The 26,438-nt window shown below is 43.1% G+C and overlaps 1 protein-coding gene across 1 annotated transcript in view; it reads left to right on the forward strand.

Annotated features, from left to right (window-relative positions):
- Positions 1–3,439: 3,439 nt before the first annotated feature.
- Positions 3,440–26,438, forward strand: part of Dennd4c (DENN domain containing 4C) — a 98,600-nt gene continuing 75,601 nt past the window's right edge. Inside the window, exons 1-2 of the mRNA XM_059254510.1 lie at positions 3,440–3,829; positions 19,726–20,047. Coding sequence (XP_059110493.1) covers positions 19,743–20,047 — 305 coding nt within the window. The 5' untranslated portion in view covers positions 3,440–3,829; positions 19,726–19,742. The remainder of the gene's footprint in view (positions 3,830–19,725; positions 20,048–26,438) is intronic.

A 26,438-nucleotide genomic window follows, 5' to 3' on the forward strand; every position in this document is an offset into this window, starting at 1 on the left:
AGCACGGAGATGAAAATTTTATGATAAAACTTTAGGATGATGAAAACATTAAGAAAAATTACAGATTTTCTTAAATCTTGTAATCCATTATACGGAAAAATTTGCCTTTCCCAACTTTCTTTCTTTCTTTCTTTCTTTCTTTCTTTCTTTCTTTCTTTCTTTCTTTCCTTCTTTCTTTTTTTAAGGTAGGAAATGCCTTTGGCATCCCTGACTACCTTAGTTAGTGTTACTATTGCTGTGATGAAATACCATGACCAAAAGCAAGTTGCAGAGGAAAGGTTTGTTTGGCTTACACTTCTACATCACTGCTCATCATTGGAGGAAGTCAGGACAGGAACTCAAGCAGGGAAGGAACCTGGAGGCAGGAGCTGTTGCAGAGGTCACGAAGGAATGGCTTGCTCCTCATGGCTTGCTCAGCCTGTGTCCTGGCTAGTTTTATGTCAACTTGACACACAAGCTAGAGTGATCAGAGAGGAGGGAGCCTCAGTTGAGAAAATGCCTCCATAAGATTGGGCTGTAGGGGCTGGAGAGCTGGCTCAGAGGTTAAGAGCACTGCTTGTTCTTCCAAAGATCCTGAGTTCAATTCCCAGCAACCACATGGTGGCTCACAACCATCTGTAATGAGATCTGGTGGCCTCTTCTGGCATGCAGGGATATGTGCAGACAGAACACTGTATATATAATAAATAAATAAATCTTAAAAAAAAATGCCAGGCGGTGGTGGCGCATGCCTTTAATCCCAGCACTCGGGAGGCAGAGGCAGGCGGATCTCTGTGAGTTTGAGGCCAGCCTGGTCTCCAAAGCGAGTTCCAGGAAAGGCGCAAAACTACACAGAGAAACTCTGTCTTGAAAAAAAAAAGGAGGATTGGGCTGTAGGCAAGCCTGTAGGGCATTTTCTTAATTAATGATTGATGTGGGAGGGCTCAGCCCATTGTGGTTAGTGCTATCCCTTGCCTAGTGGTCCTGGGTTCTATAAGAAAGCAAGCTGAGCAAGCCATGTGAGCAAGACAGTGAGCAGCACTTCTCTATGGCCTCTGTATCAGCTCCTGCCTCCAGGATCCTGCCCTGTTTGAGTCCCTGTCCTGACTTCCTTCAGTGATGAACAGTGAGTGATGAACAGCCAAATAAACCCTTTCCTCCTGAAGTTGCTTTGGTCATGGTGTTTCATCATAGCAATAATCACTCTAAGACATTCTAGAACCCAGCACCAGTCTAGGGGTGGTCCTGCCCACATGGGCTGGGCCCTCCCCTATCAATCACTAATTAAGAAAAATTTCCACAGAGATTTTGCATAGAGCTGGATCTTACGGAGGCATTTTGTCAATTGAAACTCTCTCTGCATGCTCTAGCTTGTGTCAAGTTGACATAAAACAATCCAGCACACTTACTTTATTGTTTGTTTGTTTTTTGAGACAGGGTTTCTCTGTGTAGCTTTGGTGCCTGTCCTGGATCTCACTCTGTAGAAGAGGCTGGCCTCTAACTCACAGAGATCCACCTGGTTCTGCCTCCCGAGTGCTTGGATTAAAGGCATGCACCACCACTGCCCGGCATTTTATTGCTTTTTAAGGGTTTCTTAGTTTTAACTTTTATTGATTTGTATGCTTGTGTGTCTCTGTGTGAGTATGTGCACCTACATATTTGTAACATTGGAGGCCAGAAGAGGGTGTTGGATCCCCTGAAGCTGGAGTTACAGGTGGTTGTGAGCCTCTGGACAGGGTTCTGGGAATTAAATTCTGGTCCTCTAGAGGTGCAGCAAATACTGTTAAATACTGAGTCATCTCTCTAGCACCCATTTTTTTTTTTTCATTTTTGCAGGTACCAAAGAATGGGGTTGGGGAGAAAGGGGAGGCCCTTTCAGTGCCTGATGGCTAATGATACGTTACCCAATTACATTTTGTTTTTTCAGAGCTAGAGATCCAACCCAGGGCCTCATGAGGGCTAAATAAGCTCTCTCCCATTAAGTTAAACCCATTAACTCCATTTAAATGTTTTGAAAGTATTGATTTTCACATCGGTGAGGAAGTACAAGAAGTCCTTAAAATTTTCTGCTGTCTAGATTGTTAGTGTTAGGATGTTTCCAGGGCTCCAGATTAACTCCTAACTATTGCTAAGGGTGCCGTATTTATATCGCTAAGTGTTTCTTCTTGAATCAATTTTGACTGCTAATGCGGTGAGGAAAACGGTGTCTGTTACCGAAGTCAAAGCCAAAATTTTTCAAACCTGCAGTAAACTTCAGAAATAAATTGACAACAATCAGACTGATGTTCCACTTGTAAGCAAGAATAGTGATTAAGGAATAATTCGCAGCAAAGTTATCATTATGTACATGAGTACTCACCAAATATGAACAAATCTTTAATTTAGTGATTTTTTTTAACTGCATACAAAGAAACGGGTTTTATTAAGGCATGTTCACACACGTCGTTCATTATACGCTGTTCCCCCCCGCCCCCCCCCCCGCTCCGCCCCGGCCAAAAAAAACCAAAAAACAAAAAACTTATTAGTTGTAATTTCAATCAGCTGCGGGTTACTGGCCAATCTTTTTTTTCCAAGAGGAAACAAGTTGTAACTTATTTTAAGCCATTTGTCTCTTAAAAAGTTGGTGCCTTAAAAAAGTTGTCACCGAGTGGTGGCGCACGTCTTTAATCCAGCAATGGAGGCTCTCTTAGTGTTAGAGGCCAGCCTGGTCTACAAATAGACTTGCAGGACAGCCAGGGATAGATAGTGAGACCCTCCTCCCCCACCCCCGCCTCAACAAGTCAGAAATACCTTGCCAAAACCGCATTACAGGGAAGACTCAGAATGCGTGCCTCCAAATCTAGGCCACCTTTGGGAGGCAGCGGGGTACCGATTATTTTAAAGAGCTCTACTCGAAAGCCTGCGCAGCTAAGGTCTCTCCAGAGGTCTGTGGCCGGCGTGGAAAGGGGCAGCCCTCCTGTGTCACTCGGACTTTGTGGGGGTCACCCAGTTATGAGTGGGACGTCCAGCCTTTTATTAAAGGGGAACTTCACGTCTCGCTTGGCTCTCTTTTCATTGACCTTGAGCTATCCAGTGTCACTTTTCCAGTCTTGGAAAGCCCGAGCTGGGAGAGGCAGCGGTCACCTGCTCCAGGCCACCGGCAATAAACACAGAGCGTAGGGGAAGGCTGCAAGCAGCGCCTGGAACGCTAACCATCTTTCGCTTGGGGGTCCGCGAGGCCAGCGTCAGGACTCTTAGAGCGCGCCCCGAGGTCAGCCAGGATGGGTCCCTCTGCAAGGAGGAGGGGGTAGGGGACAGAAACCCGGCCGCCGCAGCCGGGGAGTTCTCTGGGCCGGGCGCAGGGGCGTGGCCTGAGCGCGAGGCTTGGTTCAAGTCTGGGGGCGTGGGTCAACCACTGGGCGGAGCCTAACCATAGGGGCGTGGCTCTGCCGGGGCGGGCCCGACCTCGGACCCCGCCCTCCCCGCGCCCTTTCCACCGCCCCCGCAGAAGGAAAGGGAGAGGGAAGAAGGGAGGGAAAGTGGTGTTCTGTGGAAAGGGGCGGAAGGAGGGGAAGGCAAACGAGAAGAGGGAACAGAAACATGGCGGTCTGCGGTCGGGACAGGTTCGCCGCCGGCAGCGCCTAGACGTCGGTCCTCCCGCAGAGCCCGCCCGCGGCCCCGCGAGCCCCTCGGCCGGCAGTTGCCCTCGCCGCAGGCGGTGCCCCTCGAGACCCGGCCGCGCGGAGGCGCAGGCGCAGAGGGGCCGCCGGAGTCCCGGCCCTGCCTGCCGAGGGTGCCCAGGCCGCGTAGCCGGCGCTTTCTCGCCCCAGGAAGCTGCAGTGTCGGGCCGTCGCTGACGGGGCTGGCGCAGGTGAGTCCGCACCACCGCCCTGCCCGTGCCTCCCGCGCAGGTAGCGTCCGGGACCAAGTCCGAGGAGGGGAGCGGCGGGCGAGAGGTCCCCGGAGTCCTGCCGGCTGCGGTGCGAAGTGGCTGCGGCTCGAGGGCCTCGTGAGGATCGCCTCGGTGCTGCGCCAGGGCCTGGCCTCTGCCGCCGGGGTGGGGCGGGAGCCAGACTCCGGGGCCCTGGCCCGGCCGGTGGGTCGCGGAGCGGTGGCGGTGCCTCCAGGGAGCTGGGGTGGAGCGGAGGGGTGGGCTGACGCTGCGGAGGTGGAGGCAGCCGGGCGCAAGCAGGTGCCGCAGGTGAATCCAGGGCATTTCCTCCTCTGCCGGACTGTGGCCGATGCTTAGGGCTGCTTTGTTGGGGATAACTTAGAGGAAGGCTCCATTCAGCTCCGGAGTGACTAAACGCAAATAAAGCCAACTAATGAGCCCCTAGTGCCGACTCCTGTAAGAACTGTAACTTTAAAGCACTGGAGATGCTCTCAGCCTCTCCCCTCTCTCCCTGCTTCGTAGGCCGTTTCCCTCCCGAAGAATGTGCTTGGAGAGAACAAATAAGGAGTGACCCAGTTTTTAAAATGTCCCCCTCCCTCTCTTCCCCCACATTTTGTTGGTTTCACACGGGAAAATTTAGGGCAGTTACCGTAGTTACTTGAGCAAATGTGAGGGAAGGTGTCATCCCCCGGACTGAAAGCGCAACTTGTGCGATTGTGCCTGCAGAGGTTGTCATGCACTGTGTAGCCTACGCAGTTGACCTACTGCGTCTGCTTAATTGTGTGCAACTGCAATTAAGATGTTCTCACACTCCTGTTAACCCTAGGAGTAGGTATTCCCTTCCTATCTCTGTGTCCAAGGAGAAGTAGATAGAAGAGATCCTTAGCTACAATGTGCTCTTGCTAAGTTTTCAGTAAACATTTGATTTGAGGTAATCGTGTATATTAAATTACCTCAAATCTAGAAAGCTTTGTGTGACTTTTCTGTTAAAAAAAAAAAGTGAATTGCAAAAGGAAAACCATTCTTTGCATCTCAGTCATTATAACCATTAAAAACCCGCTATATTTTCTGCTTTGTTCTCCATATTAGTGTTAAAAAGTTGGCAAACTGCCTTCTTGAACTCAGAAATCTCAGATATAAACTTAGAATTGTGTGCATGAACATGACCTGCCTCTTACTGGATTGTGAATCGTGTTTTAGTTAGCGACAAAATGTTTTCTGCTATTCAGTCCACTCCCCACCACATGGTGCCTCCTTTGACTATTTATAAAGTAATTGATCGAGATTAAGGGGCTAATCGTCTTTATTACCTGTTTTAGTGAAATAATCCCATGTCATTTGATTTTTGGCTGACAATACCTTGCCGGGGGGTGTAATTATTTGGTTATTTGAATAATAGAAAAGATGTATTAGAAATGTTGATGTTTTTGTATTTTAATAATTTACTTCCGTGTAATTTGTAAATAAGTGCATTCTGGGAATAAATACAGTATTTTATAGTATAAACGAGCTACAGTGTTTTATAGTATAAACTTGAGCTTGTAGCAGAAGAAATTGGTAGAGAAGTTGTAGGTGGAGACTTTTTAAAAGCAAATGTTCTAAGTTACAAGAACTGTCATGTTGTGCAGGCTGTAATGATTCCTGGTGCCAGATTTGGATGGTTATTCGGGCAGGTGATCTATTTAAGGAAACATGTTAAGCATCTGTAGTAAAAGGCAGTGTGTAACTTATACATGGAGGATTTTGCATGGTAAATAATGACAAGGCACTCTTGCTTTTTGTATATCTGCCAGCCGAGACTGAAGCATCTCATATTTTCATTGGTGTTTCCTGCCAAGACAAACACCATATTGGCTTTGCTGCTCACTTTCAGAGTTATGTTTTCGTCTGGTTCTTGCATCCTAAGTGCAGGTTGTAAAGTGAAAAAGAAAGCAGCTGAGTCAGTGGCAGGTTGTCTCATCTGACTGTTGTGATTTGAAAACAGAATGTCTGTTGTAATTAGGACACAAGTTTTCATAGTACACAAATTAGAATGTTAACTTTTTGGGGATGGTGCCTCACAAACCATACCTTCTTTCAGGTTGTCAGTTTTATAGATTTGTAGCAATGGGATGTCTTGGTGGAATGGGATGTTCTTTAGCCGTTAAACTTTGGGAAGCCAGGTGTAGCGTTGCACATCTCTAATCCGCCAGCACTTGGAAGGTGGAGGCAGGATGATTGTGTGAGGCCAGCCTCACTACTCAGCAAACAAGTTTCCCGCCAGCTTGGGTTAAGTGGTCAGACCATGTTTAGAAAAAAACAAAACCGAGCACCAAAAAGAAAGTTGAAGATTGGGGAAAGAATTTCATGTGTTATAGCCTAGTAAAAGACATCTTTTAGCATCATGGTGTAAGGAATTCCAAATTTAGATACTTTATTATTTGAAGTTTATAATAGTATTTCTGGGAATTTTCTATAATTCTCCTGCTTTTGCCTCAGTGTGAGTCCTACAGGCAAACGTGAGACACCATCAGGCCCACTTTGAAAACTACTTTTTTTGTTACAAGGCCTGCTGTGTAGTCTAGGCATGCCTGGAACTTGCTGTGTAGACCAACATGGCCTCAAACTTGCTGCCATCCTCGTGCCTGGGCCCCTTAAATTCTGGGAAAGATACATGCCTAGGTAACCTGGAACTTACTTCGAAGCTGAGGACGACCTTAAGCTCTTCTGCCTCCTGCTCTCAAGTGCAGGGATTGCAGGTCGTCTTCTCCATGGTCTGCTCAAACTTACATTTGACTTCCAGTTGCTCTTAGCTTTTTTCTTTTTTTCCCCCATGCACATTCATAATGTTTGCTAAGAAAGCTGGTAATACTTCCTCCTTTCAGATTGGTGTGACTTTTATCTTTCCCTGTCCTCCTACTGCTGGTTAGATTATTGCTGTGGAGGAAATGCAGTGTAATTCTCATGCATGACTTCTTTGTGTTACTGTGTTTTTTTAGGTCGAACCCAGAAACTTTGCATACCTCCATCTCACATATGTAGTTTAGAAATTTCAGTGGCCCTGTGCTTAAAACAGGTAACAGTAAATGGAATTAGATTGCTAGGTGTGATGGCATATGCTTGTGATTCCCTGTAGTTGGGAGGTGGCAGGAGGAGGATCAGGACTAGCCTTGGCTTCAGAGTAAGGTTGAGGCTAGCCTGGCTGTTTAACATGCTGTCTCAAAACAAAATAAGGGCCAGTGAGATGGCTGAGCAAGTAAGGCACTTGTCTCCAAACTCTAGGTTTGATCCCTAGGTCCCATACGTTAGGAGGAGCAAAGTGACTCCTGCAAGTTATTTTCCGATCTTTATGCATGTGCTGTACCATGCACATCCACCCACATACACAAAGAAGTAAATAATAATAATAATAATAATAAAAAGGCAAGACCCCAGTAACGGCAAAAAGCTGGGCATGCCAGTAATCCTAGTACTTGGGAGGTCGAAGTGGGAGGATTATGAGTTCAAAGCCAGCTTGAGCTATGAGACCCTGTCTCAAAAAAGCCGTAAGGAAAAGAAAAACAGCAACAAACGGGGGTAGAAAGCATATAGAAAACTTTAAGGCACTGAAACTACATGTGAAACTGTAGTAGTAGATGTGTGCACTGTTCGTTTGTTCAAAGCCACAGACTGTATACCATCAAAAGGGGGCCCTAATATAAACTAGAGACTCTATTTACTCATCAGTTATTAATTAATACAGAGAGTGCTTTGAAGGGGCTGTTTACAGTGGAGGTAGCCATGCACTGGTGAGATTATGTGGGAGCTATAGTATATATGGCTAGGCTAATTATTATCACAATCTGGCCTTGGATTCGAGATTTTTCTAACTCTGACTCCCGAGTTGTAGGATTACAGGTGTGTGCCACCATATTGGCTCTTGATTTTTTTTGTTGATCTAAGCTGTTCTCTGTTGTAGTTGCTTGTGTATTTAGTAGTGCCCAAGGAGGTTGAACGATTACATCTCCTTGAGCTCTAGTTTCGGTGGTTGTGTACTGAAGGATGTGGTGCTGGGAACTGAACTTGGGTCCTTTGGAAAAGTGGCAAGTGTTAACTGCCTCTCTATGTCACTTCCTCCTTCCTGCTTCCTAATGGTTAAGCTTGCTTTTCTTTTTTGCTTTAAAAGATTTATTAATTTTGATCATGTTTATGTGTGTCTGTGCCTGCGGAGGCCAGAAGAGTTGTCCCTGCTCCCCACTCAGTCCTCAAACTCACGGACTAGCCGTCCTGCTTTGCCTCCCAAGTGATGGACCTGTATGCCCAGGTGCATTCAGTATATTCGTTGTTCTTTTTGAACAAGCCTTGCCAGTAAGCTGTTTTACCCACTGAGCCATCTCCCAGTGCTCCTGTGCTGTGCTTTAAAGTAGTTCTGGGGCTTGAGAGGTGGCTCAGTGGATAAGAACACTTGTTGCTCTTGCAAAGGACCTGGGTTCAATTCCCAGCAGTTCACAGTCATCTGTAACTAGTTCCAGCTCTTCTGACTCTTCTGACCTCAACAGGCCCTGCGCGCATGTGGTACGCATACATATAGGCAGTAAGACACCCAGACACATAAAATAGATAAATCAAATCTTTTTTTAAAAAGTAGTTATAAACATAAATCTCCATTTGCCTCCCTCTAAAACTTTTTTTCTTGTTTATTGAATGAGATTTTTATCCCAAGCTGGCCTGGATTCACAATATGACATGGATGGGCCTCAAACTCATTGGCAATTCTCTTTTTTTAGCCTTTTGAGTTTCATGATTACATGCGGTATGTATTACAGGATTATATGAGGTATATATTACATGAGTACATGAGGTGTGTATTACGTGAGTACATGAGGTGTGTATTACATGAGTACCTGAGGTGTGTATTACATGAGTACATGAGGTGTGTATAACGTGAGTATATGAGGTGTGTATTACGTGAGTACATGAGGTGTGTACCACTAAGCAAGCTCTATTTTCCTCCAGAAACTTAGAAGCCTGAATGAATAAACCTGAAAAGTTTTTTTGTTTTGGTAAGAGTGAAGAGAGGGAGTTTAGATCAAAACACATAGACCAATTGCAGTTAATTGGATGTTGCTTGGGGATTGGCTAATGGAACAAAACAGAAGGTAGATCCCCCCCCTCAAGGTTATATGTGATTTTTTTAAGGGCGCTGTACCCTGAATTACATGGTAATCATGCATGTGCTTCAGCATTTAGCTAGACTCCCAGCTCTGCGCAGGAGACTTTAATACACAGAAAGGTGAATTATTCAGAGATGGTGAGATGGCTCGGGGAATAAAGTTACTTGCGGCCAAGCCTGCCAACCTGACTTTGATCCTGGTTCCCACGTGGTGGAAGGAGAGAACAGCTCCTGAAAAGTTGTCATCTGACCTCCACATGGATGCTGCGTGGTTGCACTTTTTATTCTGTATACTGTAACGCAGTGGTAACCATAAGTCATTTGAGGTGTGTGGGGCTCTTTACTTTTCAGGCAAAGACTTAGTTAACTATGGCCGTAGGCTTTCTTCTCTCTTATAAAGGTATTTTCCTCATTACTTGATACTTTTTTTTTTTCCTGAAAGACTGTATTTTCACCTATAAAGCCCAGCATTTGTATTTATGTGTATGGGTCTTTTGCCTGAATGCATATCCCCTAGACTGCAGTTACAGATGGTTGTGAACTGCCATGTGGTGCTGGGTATTGAGCCCAGGTCTTCTGGAAGAGCAGTTGGTGCTCTTAAACTCTTCAACACAGAGACCTCTCTCCAGCTTCTATGTTATTCTTTTCTGTTTGAGACAGGGTCTTGCTTGCAGTCTAGGCTGGCCTTAAATTTGCAAAAGTCCTCCTGCCTTAGCCTCAGACCTGGCTGGAAGTGTAATTATCAATTATTTGGAGATTCCCCCTCCTTCCCCTAGCCTGGAACTCGATAGACTAGGCTGTCCTTGAACTTAACAGAGATCTATCCCCTAGCCTCTGCCTCTGGAGTGCTGAGATTAAAGATATGCACTGCCAAGCCTGGATCTTTTTTGTTTTTGTTTATTGATGTCATTATTTTAAAACTTTTTCATGTGCTTGTGTGTGTGTGTGGGGGGGGTGTGTTTACGTATGTGAAGCACATGTATGTGTAGGTGTGTGTGCAAGCATGTGAGTATGAATATAGAGGGCTGAGGTTGATGTCAGGAGTCTTCCTCAGTCACTCTTCTGCCTTTTTCTTTCGAGGCAGGATCAAATGAAGACTCGCACACAGCTAGTCTCAGTAGCCAGCCTACTCTGGGAATCCCATCTCTGCCTTCAGAGGTTGGAATTACAGGAAAGCTGCCAAGCCTACTCAGAATTTACATGGTTCTGGGGATCAAACTGTTGCTTGTGAGGCAAGAGCTTTAATCGCCGGGGCCATCCCTGACTTGTGTGTGTGTGTGTGTGTGTGTGTGTGTGTGTCAGTGTGTCACAGGACAACTTGCAGGAATTGGCTCTCTCCTTAGACCATGTGAGGCCTGGAGACCCAGGTTGTCAGGTATAGTGATAAGTACCTTTATCTACTGAGCCATCTCACTGACCCATCTGTTTTGATTTTTGAGACATGATCTTTCTTTGTAGTCCAGTTTTGCCTGGAGCTCCATGTCTAGTTCAGGCCAGCCTTAAACTCAAGATCCTCCTGTCTCAGCATTTTGAGTGCAGAGTTCCAGGTGCACCCTCTCTCACCAGACTAATGTTTTATTGTTGTGCTGTTTTCTTTTCTTCTTCTTTTTTTTTTTTTTTTTTTTTTTGGTTTTTTCGAGACAGGGTTTCTCTGTGTAGCTTTGCGCCTTTCCTGGAACTCACTTGGTAGTCCAGGCTGGCCTCGAACTCACAGAGATCCGCCTGCCTCTGCCTCCCGAGTGCTGGGATTAATGGCGTGTGCCACCACTGCCTGGCGCTGTGCTGTTTTCTATTTAGTACTCATTGAATGAAAAAAAAAGAAATAAAAAGGAAAGGGCATGACTGCTCCTAGGTATGGTGGAGGAGAAAGTTTGTTATAGATAAAGGGGAGATCATAGCCAGAGGCAGGGACATCTGGGAGAGTCCGGAGTGGACATGACCCTGGGCCAAGTGAGGAGAGAGGCCAGGGGAGGGGAGCTGGGAGAGAGAGGAGCCAGGTGTAGCAGGTAGGAGGCCCAAAGGAGAAGGTGTAACCAAAATGGCTGGATTTTATACGGAAGGGCAATTGGGGGAAGGGAATCCCAGGGCTGGATAGAGTAGGGAGTGGGGTGTGCCAGCCAGGAAGGCCCTGTACAGGTATGGACTGAGGGATGCTGAGAGAACCTGGCAGTGAGGTTCACTTTGATATGTTTAGTAGGCACTTCAGCCTTTTGTCCTGGGATTGAAACCTAACACTCTTGAATCTGAATATATTATTAAATGGTTGTTTTCTATCATTCCTTCACCCCAAAGTATCTGTTGGTATTTTTCTGTAAAAAGTCTTCTTGCCCTTCATTTTGTAGGACCGAATGCACTCAAGGCTCAAAAACAGTATATTCTAATGCATTTTTACCATTCTTTGTCTTTTTGTATGCTAAGCATGCAGTTTACTCCTGAGTCATATTCCCAGTTCCTGCCACTCATTTTGATTCAGAGATCATCCACAGTTTGGCCTATAGGAGACTCTTTAAGCTAGTCCCTGTGACTGTTGACAGGACCCCACTAATCTTAGGGCCTTTTGTCCTTTGCATGTGACATTCTGGTTGTACCATGTATTTTCTGTAATTTACTTCAGCCTTGTCGTCTCTCTAGGGGGCCCTGCCCTGGTGTGTTACTGTAGGGGTGGATTAGGTACTGTTTGTTGTTTTGGTAACACTGCTTCTGGGTGTGCTTTTAAGCAATCAGAACTAAGAAGGACACACATACAATATTTTTATTTATTTCTTACATGTATCAGCATTTGGGTATGTGTATGAGTGTAGGTATCCACAGAGGCCATGGAGGATGTTGGATCCCTAAGAGCTGGGGTCACAGATGGTTGTGAATCGCCCCATGTGGGTTCTGGGAATTGGACTCAATTCTCTGGAAGAGCAGCTAGCACTTTTAACTGCTGAGCTGTCTAGCACAGTGTTTCTCAACCTTCCTAGTGCTGCAACCCTTTAATATAGTTCCTTATGTTGTGGTGACCCCAATCATAAAATTATTTTCATTGCTACTTCATAACTGTAATTTTGCTTCAGTTACAAATCATAATGTAAATATCTGTGTTTTCCAATAGTCTTAAGACATCCCTCCCCCCATGAAAGGGCCTGTCAAACCCAGGGGTCTTGACCCACATGTTGAGAATCCCTACTCTAGCACCTATTATTTGTTTTGAGACACAATCTCTTGTTGCCTAGGTTGGCCTCTACATCTTCAACCCTCCTCTCTTCTTCTCTCTAGTGCTGGGATCATAGGCACTAGATCTTCCACTTAGTGGAATGTTTGCAAGGTTCATCTTTTGTCTGTTCATCAGTTGATGGACATGTGTGCTGTTTCCTGATTTGCTTGTTTATATTGCTGTTGTCAATACTGTTCACATGCACATATATAGTAAATTAATAAAATTTGTATCTATTTAAATTCTTGTGGCAGGGAAATTAAAGTATTTTTTAGTTTGGCATGGTTGTTAAAGTATTTGCTGTGCCAGCAAGAGGACTTGAGTTCAGATTCCCAGTACCCGCATTAATAAGCCAGCTGTGGCATGGTGCTCCCAGAATCGCCAAAATGAGAAGGTAAAAACAGGAGGGTCCCTGGGGTCTTGCTGCTAGTTCACTCAGTTGGTGAACTCTAGGTTCAGTGACAGACCTTTTCTCAAAAATAAGGCAGAAAAACAATTGAGGAAGACACCTAAGATCCACCCCTGGTCTCCACAAGCATGTGTTCACATTCTTGTGGACACTCTCTTTCCCTCAATAAAGAATAAAATCAAGTTCTAGTGATGCTGTCGGTTGAACTCAGGCCTTCTCCCATGCTAGGCAAGTGATCTATCACTGAGATATATCCCCACCTTTAAAATTTTAATTTCTGAATAATTTTAGACTTACAGAACAGTTGAAAAGATAGTGTTTCTGTGTTTTTCTCCTGATAACATTTTATGTTAATAGTTGGGCATAGTTTATGTTACTGGTAGTTTTCAGCACTCATGAGGCTGAGGCAGGAGCATTGCCATGCTTTCCATACCGGACTGGGCCACATAGTAAGTTGCAAAGTGAGACCCTGTCTCAAAAAAAAAAAACCCACATAACTCCAAAATAAAGCATCTTATATTACTATGGCATAATTGTCCTACTAATGGCATTGACATTAACCAAAGTCTGGACTTTAGTTTTATGTGAATGCATGTTTATTTATTTGGTTTTAATGTTTTTATTGGCACATTATTTATACATAATAATGTTTCATTACGACATCCTCATCCATGTATATAGTGTATTTTAATCCTGTTTACCCCCATTACTTTCTCGTTCCCCTGCTATTCTCCGGATCTCCTCCTAGCCCTGTATCTGCTCCTGTCTTTTTCGTGACCTAATGAGTTTAATTAAGGCTGTTTACAGGCGCATAGGTGACAGGTTACTTACAGGAACAACATTGAAAAAAATGTCTTTCTCCAGCAACTGTCTATAGCTCCCATAGAGTGGGTTGGACCTTATAACTCAGTCTTCCCTCCATACAGGATGTTGATGTGTCTGGTCTTGTTCTGGAAATCACAGCTTGTGAGGCTTCAGGTCATAACTGGGTGGCAGCCTTCCACAACATTCCACCCCAACGCTGCCTCACACTGTCTTTCTACCGTCTCTTTCCTGATGTTCCTGAGCCCTGGAGTGGTTGATATAGATGGCCTTTTCTAATTGCCTGAGCATTGAGCAGTTGCTTAGTTTCGGCTTGCTTGGATTTCTTGAGCCAGAACTTTGCTGCTTAACCCAGACTGGTCTGGAATTGGAAATCCTCCTGCCTTAGCTTCCTGAGTGTTGGGACTACAGGCTAGACTAGTGCCACCACATCTGGTTTAATATGCTTTTTCTGTTCTAGGAGTCATTAAGGCACAGAATTGCCTTAGCATACATGTTGTAAAGTTATGTATTCACACTGATGCTTCTAATTTCATTCTAGTACTCTGACTCTTTGCCTCACATTCCCCCGATTTTTTTTCTTCTTCTTTTTTTAATAAGTCTTTTTTTTAAATTTTTTTTTTTTTTTTTATTTTTCAAGACAGGGTTTCTCTTTGTAGCTTTGCGCCTTTCCTGGAACTCACTCAGTAGCCCAGGCTGGCCTGGAACTCACAGAGATCCACCTGCTTCTGCCTCCCGAGTGCTGGAATTAACGGTGTGTACCGCCACTGCCCAGCTAAAAGTCTTTTTCTTTCTTTTTTTTTTTTTAAAAAAAATACTTTCTTAAACTTTATTTTATGTGCATTGGTGTGAGGGTGTCAGATCCCCTGGAACTGGAGTTAAAGACAGTTGTGAGCTGCCATGTGGGCGCTGGGAATCGAACCTGGGTCCTCTGGAAGAACAGCTAGTGCTCTTAACCGCTGAACCATCTCTCCAGCCCCATATTTCCCAAATTTATATCTACATATTCTTACAGCAGGAATTCTGACTTCCAACAATTGTTCACTTGCAGAGTAGGTACAGTCTAATTTCAAAATTGTTACACCAGTACCACTATGAGAACCCTTCTAAAAACAAAACAAAACAAAACAAAAATAAGGGTCAAATTTTCTTTTTTTAGTTCTTCTTGTCAAACTACTGTGTTCAAATGCCACTGGGATTCATTCTTTTTTTTTTTTAAGATTTATTTATTTATTTATTCATTATGTATACAGTGTTCTGCCTATATGTATGCCTGAATGCCAGAAGAGGGCACCAGATCTCATTATAGATGGTTTATGAGCCACCATGTGGTTGCTGGGAATTGAACTCAGGACCTCTGGAAGAGCAGCCAGTGCTCTTAACCTCTTGAGCCATCTCTCCAGCCCCCATTCATTCATTTTTTAAAAAATAAACTTTATTATATATAATTGTGTGGATGTGAGGAATTGTGTGGATGATATTTAGTTGTGTAAGTTGAAGCTAATGGTGTTTTGTTTACATTAATGAATTTCTTGGTCACCATGTGTGGTGGCACATGCCTTTAATCCCAGCACTGGGGAGGGATATAACTTTATATATATTTTAAAAACTTGCAAATTAAAAAAAAAAATCACACACCAAAATTACTGAGACCCAGAGTTGTCCTTTTTAATTTTCCCAGACATATTGTTATAGTGTTACTTTGATACATAGGTCCATTGGCTGATAAACCTTAGTGATAAACCTAATCGCCTCCTTCTCTTTCTTTGATGGGTCTCCTGAAGCACAGGTTGGCCTCAGAATGCCTCTGTGAGATTGGCCATGAACTCCTGATCTTTCTGCTGCTACCTCATAAATTCTGGCATTACTGGTACGGCCACGAAGCCTAGGCTGGCTCCCCATCCCCTTCTTTCTTTGAGATAAGATCTCGTTAAGCAGTCCAGGCTGGTTTAGAACTCACTGTGTAGACCAGGCCAGCCTTAAACTCTGGTGATCCTTCTGCCTTTGCTACCACACTTGGATAACATTCAAAAAGGGAAATTCTAGTTTTCCCAAGGGGATTTGGTGGTTAACAACTGGATTTATCCAGTTACTAGTGGCTGCCGCATCCTTTACTTTCCAGGGCTCCTTTATCCTGCCTGGCTTTCTCTTTCCTTTCCTTCTTTTCCCTCCCTCCTCCCCTCCCTCCCTCCTCCCTTCTCTTTCTCTCTTTCCCTCTCTCCCTCTCTCCCTCTGACTCTCTTGAGATAGGACCTCACTCTCTTAGTCTCATTGACCTGGATGAAACGATCTGGCTCAAGCCCTCTCTTTACATTACTCCTGTAAAACTTGGCACCACAGATAAAACAATGGAGAATATCATTGTTTTGTCAACTGATTTTATTTGAAAGGACTTCAGTGTTCTAGTTCTCTGATATAGGCATAACTGATCTTGATAGAGTTGTCTAAAGGAAACCACTAAACCTGTTTCACATTGCTTAAATGTAGCCAATAGCTGATAAAATGGTACTTTTCTTGTTTTTCTTGATTAAAAAAAATTATTCATTATGCATGATGTGGGAATGTGCAGATAAATTGTGAAACTCTGAAAGAAACCTTTTTATTACAATGAGAGGAATTGTGTGGATGATATTTAGTTGTGTAAGTTGAAGCTAATGGTGTTTTGTTTACATTAATGAATTTCTTGGTCACCATGTGTGGTGGCACATGCCTTTAATCCCAGCACTGGGGAGGCAGAGGCAGAGGGATCTCTGAGTTGGAGGCCAGCCTGATCTATGGAGGGAGTATCAGGATAGCCAGGGCAACACAGAGAAACCCTGGGGGGGGGGCATAGTCAGTAAGAAGTATGAAATTAAATTATGAAAGATTATCTTTGTTATATTGGAGAATGAATAATTATTAAGCCTTATAAGTCGATTTTTTAAAATACCTTTTAAAAAAAGCTTTGTTAAAGGTAAGCGGCTTGGGAGGCTGAAGCAGGAGGACTAATGAGAGTTTGAGGCTAGCCTGGGCTACACAGTGAGTTCTAGCTAGCCTGGGTTTCAGAGTGAGACCCTGTCTCTAAAAACCAAGCAGAAAAGCTTTTGCTACATGAGGTTTAGAGCAAAGGGAGTCCTTGAACACTATCTACAAACGTGGGAAATTAATTAGGGAGATTACTCAAATATTAAAAATAGAATCACTGGCCAGGCAGTGGTGGTGCACACCTTTAATCCCAGCACTTGGGAGGCAGAGGTCAGCCTGGTCTGCAAAGCAAGTTCCAGGACAGCTAGGACTGTTACACAGAGAAACCCTGTCTCAAAACAAAACAAAACAAACAAAAACCAAAAATAGAATTACTGTATGGACTGGCAATTAAACTTCTCTAGCTATCTAGCCAGAGTGAAATTGCTATCTTGAGGCCATACCTGCACCCCTCCACCCTCAGGCTCATTAGTATTCGATAACAGCAGGGTATGGAGACAACTTAGTGTCTTAAGTAGCTGAAGGAATAAAAATGTGAGGTACACACAGAGAGAAAAAGTGTTCAGCTGTAAAGTACATGTAGTCTGAGTGGTCATGGTAAAGAGAGTTAAAGGTCTAGTGTTTGGGCATTTCAGAGCGTGAGGCAAAAAGGATAAAAGGATTGCTATGACTGAGTCTTACTCCTCAAAACAAAACAAAAACCCAAAATAGATAAAAATATAAGTACAGGGTTGGAGAGGAGGCTCAGTAGTTAAGAGCACTAGGGGCACTTCAAAGGACCTGAGTTCGGTTCCTAGCACCCACACCAGGCATCTCAAAGCAGCCTGTAACTCCAGCTCCAGGGGAATCCAAATACCTCTAGCCTTTCAGGGCCTCTTTATTCATGTGCACATACCCATACACAGATACATATATTTTTAAATTTTTACTTATTTTTACGAATATGGATGATATACCTGCTTGTATATTTGTGCTCTACCTGCATGCAGTGCCTTTGGATGCCAGAAGAGGATGTCAGATCATTTGAGGCTGGAATTACAGGCAGTTGTAAGCTGTCTTATGTATGTTGGGAATTGAACCCAGGTCCTTTGCAAGAGCAGCCAGTGCTTTTAGCCTCTGAGCCATCATTCCAGCCCCCCAATAATTTAAAAATAAAAATAGATCTTTAATAAATAAAAGAGGCAGAGGCCAACAGTTTAAAGTCAGCTTGGTCTACTACAAAGTTCCATGCCAACTAGGGCTACATAATGAATCTCTTTCAAAAACCAACAGCAGCAAAACTTTTTTAAACCTTTCATCATCCTCTCCTGTCTCCCTCCCACTCCCTCTGATCCCTTTTGTTTACTGCTTAGGTGAACCTAAAAATGGGGCGACTCAAATCTGGTGCAATAGCCGGCTTTATTCAGAGCATCAGACAATTTATTCTCTGAGAGTTCAGAAGACTCACCCAAATAAAGTATACAACACAAGGACAAGCTGTACATGACAAAAACATGTTTCCACAGAGGCACATGAATAGCAACAGCTGAAGGAAACTCACTCCTACCCCACACCTGGGAGGAACCCACAAACCCATTCCAAGAACAATTCTGTGTTTTGAAGAAACAGAGGTCACCAGACTCTTGTCTTACTTCCTTGGACTTTTCTCACAACTGCTTAGAATTCTCACACGACTCCATTCTTAGTCTGTATTCTGACACGCTTCTTTCAAATTAGGAAATCATTATCAAGTCCAGATAGTGAAGATATCCATCGATATCCCAAGTTTCCTCCTACCTCACTATTTTCTCCTGATATTGCCTGTTATCAATATGGCCTCTAAAAATCAATTAAGTTAATTGATTAATTGAGGCAGGGTTTCTTTGTGTAGCCCTGGCCATCCTGGAACTCCTTCTGTACATCAGGCTGGCCTCGAACTCAGAGATCCACCTGGCTTTGCCTCTGAAGTGCTGGGATTAAAGGTGTGTGCTACCATGGCTGGCTTTTTTTTTTTTTGAGATTTTTTTTTAAATGTGTGTGGGTGTTTTGCCTATAAGTATGCCTTTAAGAATATGCCTATAAGAATGCTCTACATTCATGCAGTGCCTCTGGAGGCCAGAAGAGGGTGTCAGATCGCCTGAGACTGGAGTTACAGATGGTTTTGAGCCACCATGTGGGTGCTGGGAACTGAACTCGGGTCCTTTGGAAGAGCAGTTAGTGTTCTTAACCACTGAGAACATCTTTCCAACAAGTTTCTAAAATTTATATGGGGCCAGGCATGGTGGTGCATGCTTTTAATCTCACCACTGGTGACGCGGATGCAGATGGATCTCTGTGATTTTGAGGCTAGCCTGGTCTACACAATGAGTTCTATGCCAGCTAGGGCTACATAGTAGACCTTGTCTCAAAATAATAATAATGATAATGATAATAATAATAATAATAATAATAGAATCATATATGCATTCTTTTTTTCTTGATCTGATTGCTTTCATATCATTTTATTATTCATCCATATTATTACCTAGATCAACTGTTCATAAATCTTCACTGAATAGTAGTGTGTATGTGTGTATGTTTGTGGATAGGTGTGTGTGTGTGTGTGTGTGTATGTATGTATGTATGTGTATGTGTGCATGCCATATTGTGAGTGTGGAGGCCAGAGGACAGCTTGCAGGGGAGTTGGCTCTCGAGTTACCCCTTGATCCATCTCATTGGCCCCCTTTTCCAGGTTTTGAAACAGGGTCTTGCTATGGGATGTCTTTCTGTATGCTGTGAATATGTGTTAATCTCATAGGATAATAAATAAAGCTGCATTGGCCTATGGCAGGGCAGGATGGAGCCAGGCAGGAAAATCCACGATAGTGAAAGGAGAAAGCAGAGTAAGGGGAGATGCCAGCCTGCCGCCCAAGGAGCAATAGGATGCCAACAGACCGGTAATGCCACAGCCACGGCAACATGGCAACATATAGATTACTAGAAATGGGTTAAGTTATAAGAGCTAGCTAACAAGACACCTGACTCATAGGCCATACAGTTTGTAAATAATATAAGCCTCTGTGTGTTTACTTGGGACCAAGCAACTGCGGGGTGCTGGTGGGAGACATTCTTCCTGACTGTGGGGGCCCAGCAGGACCCGAGAAACTTCCAATTACAGGTACCTATAGGTACATGAAATGACTGCAGTTGTGTTGCAAATGTACCATACCTACTTTGTTGTAGGTAAAAGTGGTGTGCTAAAAACCTACAGAATGAAGTTTGATTATAAGTCTGAGAAGTGTGATAGTTGATTATTCCTAACTGAAGGATGTCTTAATTTTGATCAGTATAAAGTATTTCTAACCATTGATACCTTCTCTTTTCTGTTTTAGGTAACAGAACAGCAGTCATGATAGAAGACAAAGGACCAAGAGTGACAGACTACTTTGTTGTGGCAGGTCTCACTGATACATCAACTCCTTTGGATCAAGAAATAAATCGTATAGATACTAAATCAACTGGCCCTAAAGCTCCAATCACAGACATTGCAGTGATTATCAAATCAGCTGGGGAAGCTGTACCTGAAGGGTACACCTGTGTTGAAGCCACTCCATCAGCACTCCAAGCCAATCTGAACTATGGAAGTCTGAAAAGCCCAGAGCTTTTTCTGTGTTACAAGAGAGGGAGAGATAAACCACCCCTTACAGACATTGGGTAGGATCACTTTCTTTTGCTATGGTAAAGGGAATTAAATTTACTTAAAAATAAAAAAGGTACATAGTAGTAGAAATTTGAAGTTTCTTGTAGTTTTATTATTTTTTATTTCAAGATTAAGTTCAAGGATATATTGCATGTCTATATTTACTCTTAATTAGTTGTAAAAATATGAAGAGCTATGATAAAAGACATTGTATTTAAGGGACTATTTGTGCTGTATGATGAATGATTATAAACCCAAGCACCTTTAGAAAAAGACATTCCTTTAAAAAAAAAAAAAAATATATATATATATGGAAGCCAAGTGTGGTGATTTGTACCTGTAATCCCAAGCACTTGGAAGGTGGAGGCAAGAGGATTAGAGATTTGAAGTCATCCTTGTCTGTATACCAGGTTCAAGGCCAGCCTAGGCTACATGAGATCCTGTCTCAAATATTGGGGTTAGGGGAAGTCATTTCTCCTCCCTTCCTTCCTTTCTAAGTTGAGGACTGGAGATGGGCCTGTTTGCCTAACACAAATTCCTGGGATCAATTCCCAAGACTACTTTAAAAGAAAAAAAAGTGAAAAAACAGTCCATTTTCTTTCAATAGCTGTTGTGGGGGCTAGAGATATGGCTCAGTGGTTAAGAGCACTGGCTTCTCTTCCAGAGGACCTGGGTTATTCCCCAGCATCCACACCTGTCTGTAACTCCAGGGGATCTGACACCCTCACACAGACATAAGTAAAAATAAATACATCACTGTTGTGAAGTATTTTGTCAATAGTCAGTGAAGATTTCTTCTTTGTTTTTGCTGCAAAGACTATTTCAAAAATTTGTGTTGATACTTGTCTGTGAAAATGTTGCTGTTATAATCCCCTAGTAATTTACCATGTGTGGATATTATATTCAAGTGTTGTGTTTATTATAACCACCCCTAGTAAAAACTGATGTTAGAGCCGCGTGGCCGTAGAGGTACTTGCATGTGATCCTGGTAAGATCAGGGCTCAAGGCTGCTTTGGTACATATCTGGTTTGATGGATTACTTGAAAGCCTGTCTCAGAACTACCTCCCTACCCCCAACACACACACACACACACACACACACACACACACACACACACACAGGGATTGTAGATAGATAGCTATTGGAGAACACCCTGACAAGTATTTTTAGGTTCAGCTTGTCTGTTTATAGAAAACATGCAGTTTTCATGGAGAGTACATTAAACAGGGATCAATTGGGGCGTGTATGTAAGTACTGTCCTCTAGCTTCTGTGAGTTCAGTAGCCTGCTGCTGACTTGTGCTTTGTCCTGCTTTGTGTTAAAAATACAAAATGATGTTGTCTACAACTGTACATAGTTTCACCTTCCTGGACAGTTTGGATAGTTTTATTTTCTTGTTCAATTCCTGTGGCTAGAACTTCTACTACAGTGCTGAGTAGCAGTGGTCATAATAGCCGTTTGGTCTCAGTCCTGATTCTAAGTAAAAAAAAATTAAGATTTTATCATTGAAAGTGTTAGCTCTCAATTTTTCATAAATACCATATTTTTGCATTTACGACATTTTTACACTTGTATCTAGTGTACTTGGCTCATTTGCCCCTGCACCCCTCCCCAGTGGTCCTGCTGTTCTTCACAAATAGTTCCTCTGCTTTCATTTTCATGTCCTTGTTCTGCCCTGTCCTTTTGTATTCAAGGTGTGTGTATGTGTGTATGTATGTGTGTGTGTTTTGTGTGTGTGCTCACACACAGGGTGTGCATGTGGGGTCATGGAGCAACTTGAAGGACTTCTTCCACCATATAGCCTCCAGGGGTCAAACTCAAGTTGTTGGACTTGCTAGCAGGTATATACCTACTGAGCCATCTCAGGGGCTTTCAAGATACCCTCTTGCCCAGGTCAGGAGTTCAGTATGGCTGGCCTGGAACTCACTCTGTAGCCCAGGCTGGCCTCAAACTCATAAAGATCCGCCTGCCTCTGCCTCCTGAGTGCTGGGATTAAAGGCCTGTGCTACTATTTGCCTTTTTGTTTTGTATTATGTTTTTGTTCATTTTGTGTGCATGCACATATACACAGAGGTCACAAAACAACTTGAGAGAGTCAGCTTTCTCTTTCTCTCATCACTTTATGGTTGAACTCAGTTTGTCATGCTTAATGGCAGGGGTCTTTAAAAAAGATTATTACAGCTGGGTGTCATATATCCCAGGCTGGTTTCAAACTGCCTGGTTTTGTAGGGGAGGATGATCTTGAACTTCTGATTCTCTTGCCTTTCCTAATGCTGGAATTATAAACTTCTGCCACCACACCTGGTTTATGCAGAGCCAAACCAATGGCTTCATATATGCAAATTCTGTGCTGGCTGAACTACACCCCCAGCTCATGTTTTTATTTTATTTATTCCAGAAGTTTTTTTTTTTAATTTTCTTCCCTGATTTCTTCAGTGACAGTAATCATTCAAAATATTCAAATATATTGAGTGATATCCTTGTGTTTGTAGTTTTTAATGCTATTGATATCATTTCCTTTTTGTTTCATTTTCTAGGGGTGGGGTAGAGTGGTGTGCTGAGGATTAAAAGCAAAGCAGTGTACATGCTGGGCATGTACTCCAATACTGAGCTATATACAGAGCCCCTGTTCTTCTCACTATGTAGGTCTGGAGCTTGCTATGTTGCCTAGGCTGACCTTGACCCGATCTTCCTGCTTTGGCCTCCTGAATACTGGGATTACTGACAGGTTATTGGTATTAATTATTTCCTTTTTTCTAGTATAGTCTGATGAAATATAAGAAATTATTTCAATTTTTGTATTGTTAAGACTTGCTAAAAAAACATCAGGTATGGTGGTGCATGCCTGTAGGTGGACTTTTCTGTCCTACCTACCTGCTCCCAAATAACCACACAGATTTCTTTTTATTTTTTTTTTTTTCTTTTGGTTTTTCAAGACAGGCTTTCTCTGTGTAGCTTTTGATGCCTATCCTGGATCTCGCTCTGTAGACCAGACTGGCCTCGAACTCACAGAGATCCTCCTGGCTCTGCCTCCCGAGTGCTGGGATTAAAGGTGTGTGCCACCACTGCCCGGCCAGATTTCTTACTAATTATGACAGCTCAGCTGATAGCTTGGGCTGGGTTCTAACTAGCTCTTATAACTTAAATTAGCCCAATTCTGTTAATGTACTTTCTGCCTCGTGACTTTATTACCTTTACTCTGTACTGCCCAAACTGCTTTCCTGCTTCCTTCATGCCTGGCAGGTGACTCTGCCCTTCTTCCCAGTGTCCTCTCTGCCCCGAAAATCCTGTCTAGCCATTGGCAGCTTTTTATTAAACCAATCTGGGTGACACATATTCATAGTGTACAAAAAGATTTTTCCACAGCACTCCCACTTGGGAGGCAGAGGCAGGTGGAAGGTGGATCTCTGTGAGTCTGAGGTCAGCCTGATCTGCATAGTGAGTTCCAGGGCATCCAGAGCTATATAATAGAGAGACTGTCTCAGACACACACACACACACACACACACACACACACACACACACACACACACTTGTGTGTTGTAAACTGTGATCTATTTTGACAAAGTTTTCACAGGATGCTAACATGTATATTATACAGCTGTTGGATGGCATTCTACAGAATTTTTTTTATTTGATTTATGGTACAGTTTAACTCTGAAGTTTGTTAATTTGATGCATTTACTGATGAAAGTACAGTATTACAGTACCCCCATAATTGTATCTGGTCTTATCTGTCCCTTTGTGTTCAGTAGTGTTTGTTTTATGAAATTGGGTATTTGACTATTTCATTTATTTATTCATTTGTTTTTCTGTTTATCTGTGTGTGTACAATTGTGTCTATGTGTGTTGGATAATTGTGTGCTCCTGTTCACATCATGGAGGCCAGAAGAGGGTGTAGGGTATCTTACTCCATCACTTTCCTCCTGTTCCTTTGAGAAGCAGGGTCTCTCCCTGAACCTGGAACTTTGTCTGTCGGGATTCCTCTGAGCTGCAGTACAGGTGTAAGGAATGCTGGCTTCTTGCGTGGGTGCTGGGGTCTGAACTCTATCCCAGGGAGTGTGCAGGAAGTGCTCTTAGCCACTGTGCCCTCTCTCCAGCCCCCAGCTTTGTAATTGTTGTGTCTTGAGAGCTTGGTCTTTCTGATAGTATGTAAGGACTTGATCTTTTCTGAGTAATTTTGGCTTGAAGTATGCTTGGTCAGATAGGAGTATAGGTAATCCTGCTTGCTTTCAGATTCTCTTTTTCTTGGAGTATTGTTTTATATCATTCCACTTTCCATCTGTGTGTTTTTGAGTGTCTTGCATACAACAAACAGTTGAATCTTATTTTTATTTTATTTGCATTCGTGTTTTGTCTATATGAGAGCATTGGATACCCTGGAACTAGAGTTATAGACAGTTGTGAGCTGCCATGTGGGTGCTGGGAATTGAACCTGGGTCCTCTGGTAAAACAGTTAGTTCTCTTAACCACTGATCCATCTCTTCAGCCCCCTGACCCCTGACATTGTGGGCTTTGTGTGTGTGTGTGTGTGTGTGTGTGTGTGTGTGTGTATTCTTTTCTGCCTGCATGGATGTCATATATATGAGGTTGTCAGATCTGGAACTGGAGTTACAGTTATGAACTGCCATGTGAGGTGCTGGGAATTGAACCAGGATCCTCTGGAAGATCAGCCAGTGCTCTTAACCACTGAACCATTGCTCCAGCCCCCTGAATCTTATTTTTAATCCACTAAGCCAGTCTTCATATTTTAATTGGAGAGTTAAAATTGTATATTTGAGTCAGTAATGAGAGTTATGTACCAATTTTCCTTTCTTCATCTTAGAAGTTTACGTGCTGTTATAACTGGACTAATAATATTTGTTCATTAAAAAAAAACCCTGTTATTTATCTATTTTCTTTCCTCTTTTTTTTATTTATTTTTTATTTTTTTTATTTTTTTTATTTTTCGAGACAGGGTTTCTCTGTGTAGCTTTGCGCCTTTCCTGGAACTATCTTTGTAAACCAGGCTGGCCTCGAACTCACAGAGACCCGCCTGCCTCTGCCTCCCGAGTGCTGGGATTAAAGGTGTGCGCCACCACTGCCCATTTTTGGTTTTTTGATACAGGGTTTTTTGTCTGTGTAGCCCTGAGTGTCCTGGAACTCACTTTGTAGACCAGGCTGGCCTCGAACTCACAGAGATCCACCTGTCTGTCTCCCAAGTGCTGGGATTAAAGACATGTGCCACCACCACCCGGCTATTTTCTTAATTCTTAAGTATTTTTTTGTTTAACGTTTTATGAATGCTAGAGTAGTGAATTTCTTTAGTCTATACAACTGTGTTACCCAGGGGAATCTGATGCCCTCTTCTGGCTTCCAAGGGTGCTGCATGTGTGTGATGCACAGACATATATGCAGACAAAACACCCATACACATAAAATGAAGTAAATCAGAAAAATGGGTAGACCTACAGCCATACATGGCTGTGCTCCATAAGCTTCTACGTGTTTAAGTTTTAAATTGAATGTTTATATTTTTATTCGTGTGTGTATGTCTGTGTGTGTGTGTGTGTGTGTGTGTGTGTCTCTGTGTGTGTCTGTCTGTCTGCCATGTGCCTGAGGGGGCTAGAAGAGAGTGTTGGAAACCCTGGAGCTGGGCTTTCAGGTGGTGGTGATCTGATGTAGATTCTGGGAACCTAATGGGTCCTCTGATGGAGCAGTCCTTGTTAGTGACCTGAGCCTCCTCTCCAGCCCCTTGTTGTTTATGTTCTCTCAGTGGTGGATAGTCTTGATTTAAATCGCAAGGCCTTTCTTTACAGTATGTGCTAATATTTAGTTGGCTTTTTAAGAGCTCTCTGTAAGTAAAGTTGACATATTACTCACCCATTTACTCAGTGGGTTTTTTTAAAGTATATTTAGAGACTTGTGCAGCTGTCACTGTAATCCATTTTAGAACATTTTTATCTCCCAGAAAAGAAGCACTGTACCTAATTGGCAGCCACTTGCTCGTGTTCCTGACTCCTCTCTACTCTTAGGAAGTTACTATTCTGTGTTCTGTCCCTGAACATCGGCCTCTTTGGGACGTGTCATATAAAGGCAGTCATATTCTGCATGGTTTTCTGTAACTGGCCTCCTTTACTTCACAAGGGTGGACTTTATATTTCCTTGTTTTCATTGCTGGGCAGTAGGCTCTTGGGGACTTTCATATTTTGTCTTTGTTAGTGGGCATTTGATTTTTTTTTCCCCTCCACATTTTGGCTACTGTAATGATTTTATGAGCGTTTATATTTTTATTTGTCTTGGTTGTATACCCCGAGTAGACTGCTTGCTTCTAAGGGAGATTTTTTTGTTTGTTTGAGTTTTTTTTTTTTGGGGGGGGGTTTGGTTTTTTTCAAGACAGGGTTTCTCTGTGAAACAGTCGTGGCT

This window comes from Peromyscus eremicus, chromosome 2, assembly GCF_949786415.1.
Source record: "Peromyscus eremicus chromosome 2, PerEre_H2_v1, whole genome shotgun sequence".
Taxonomy (NCBI): Eukaryota; Metazoa; Chordata; class Mammalia; order Rodentia; family Cricetidae; genus Peromyscus; species Peromyscus eremicus.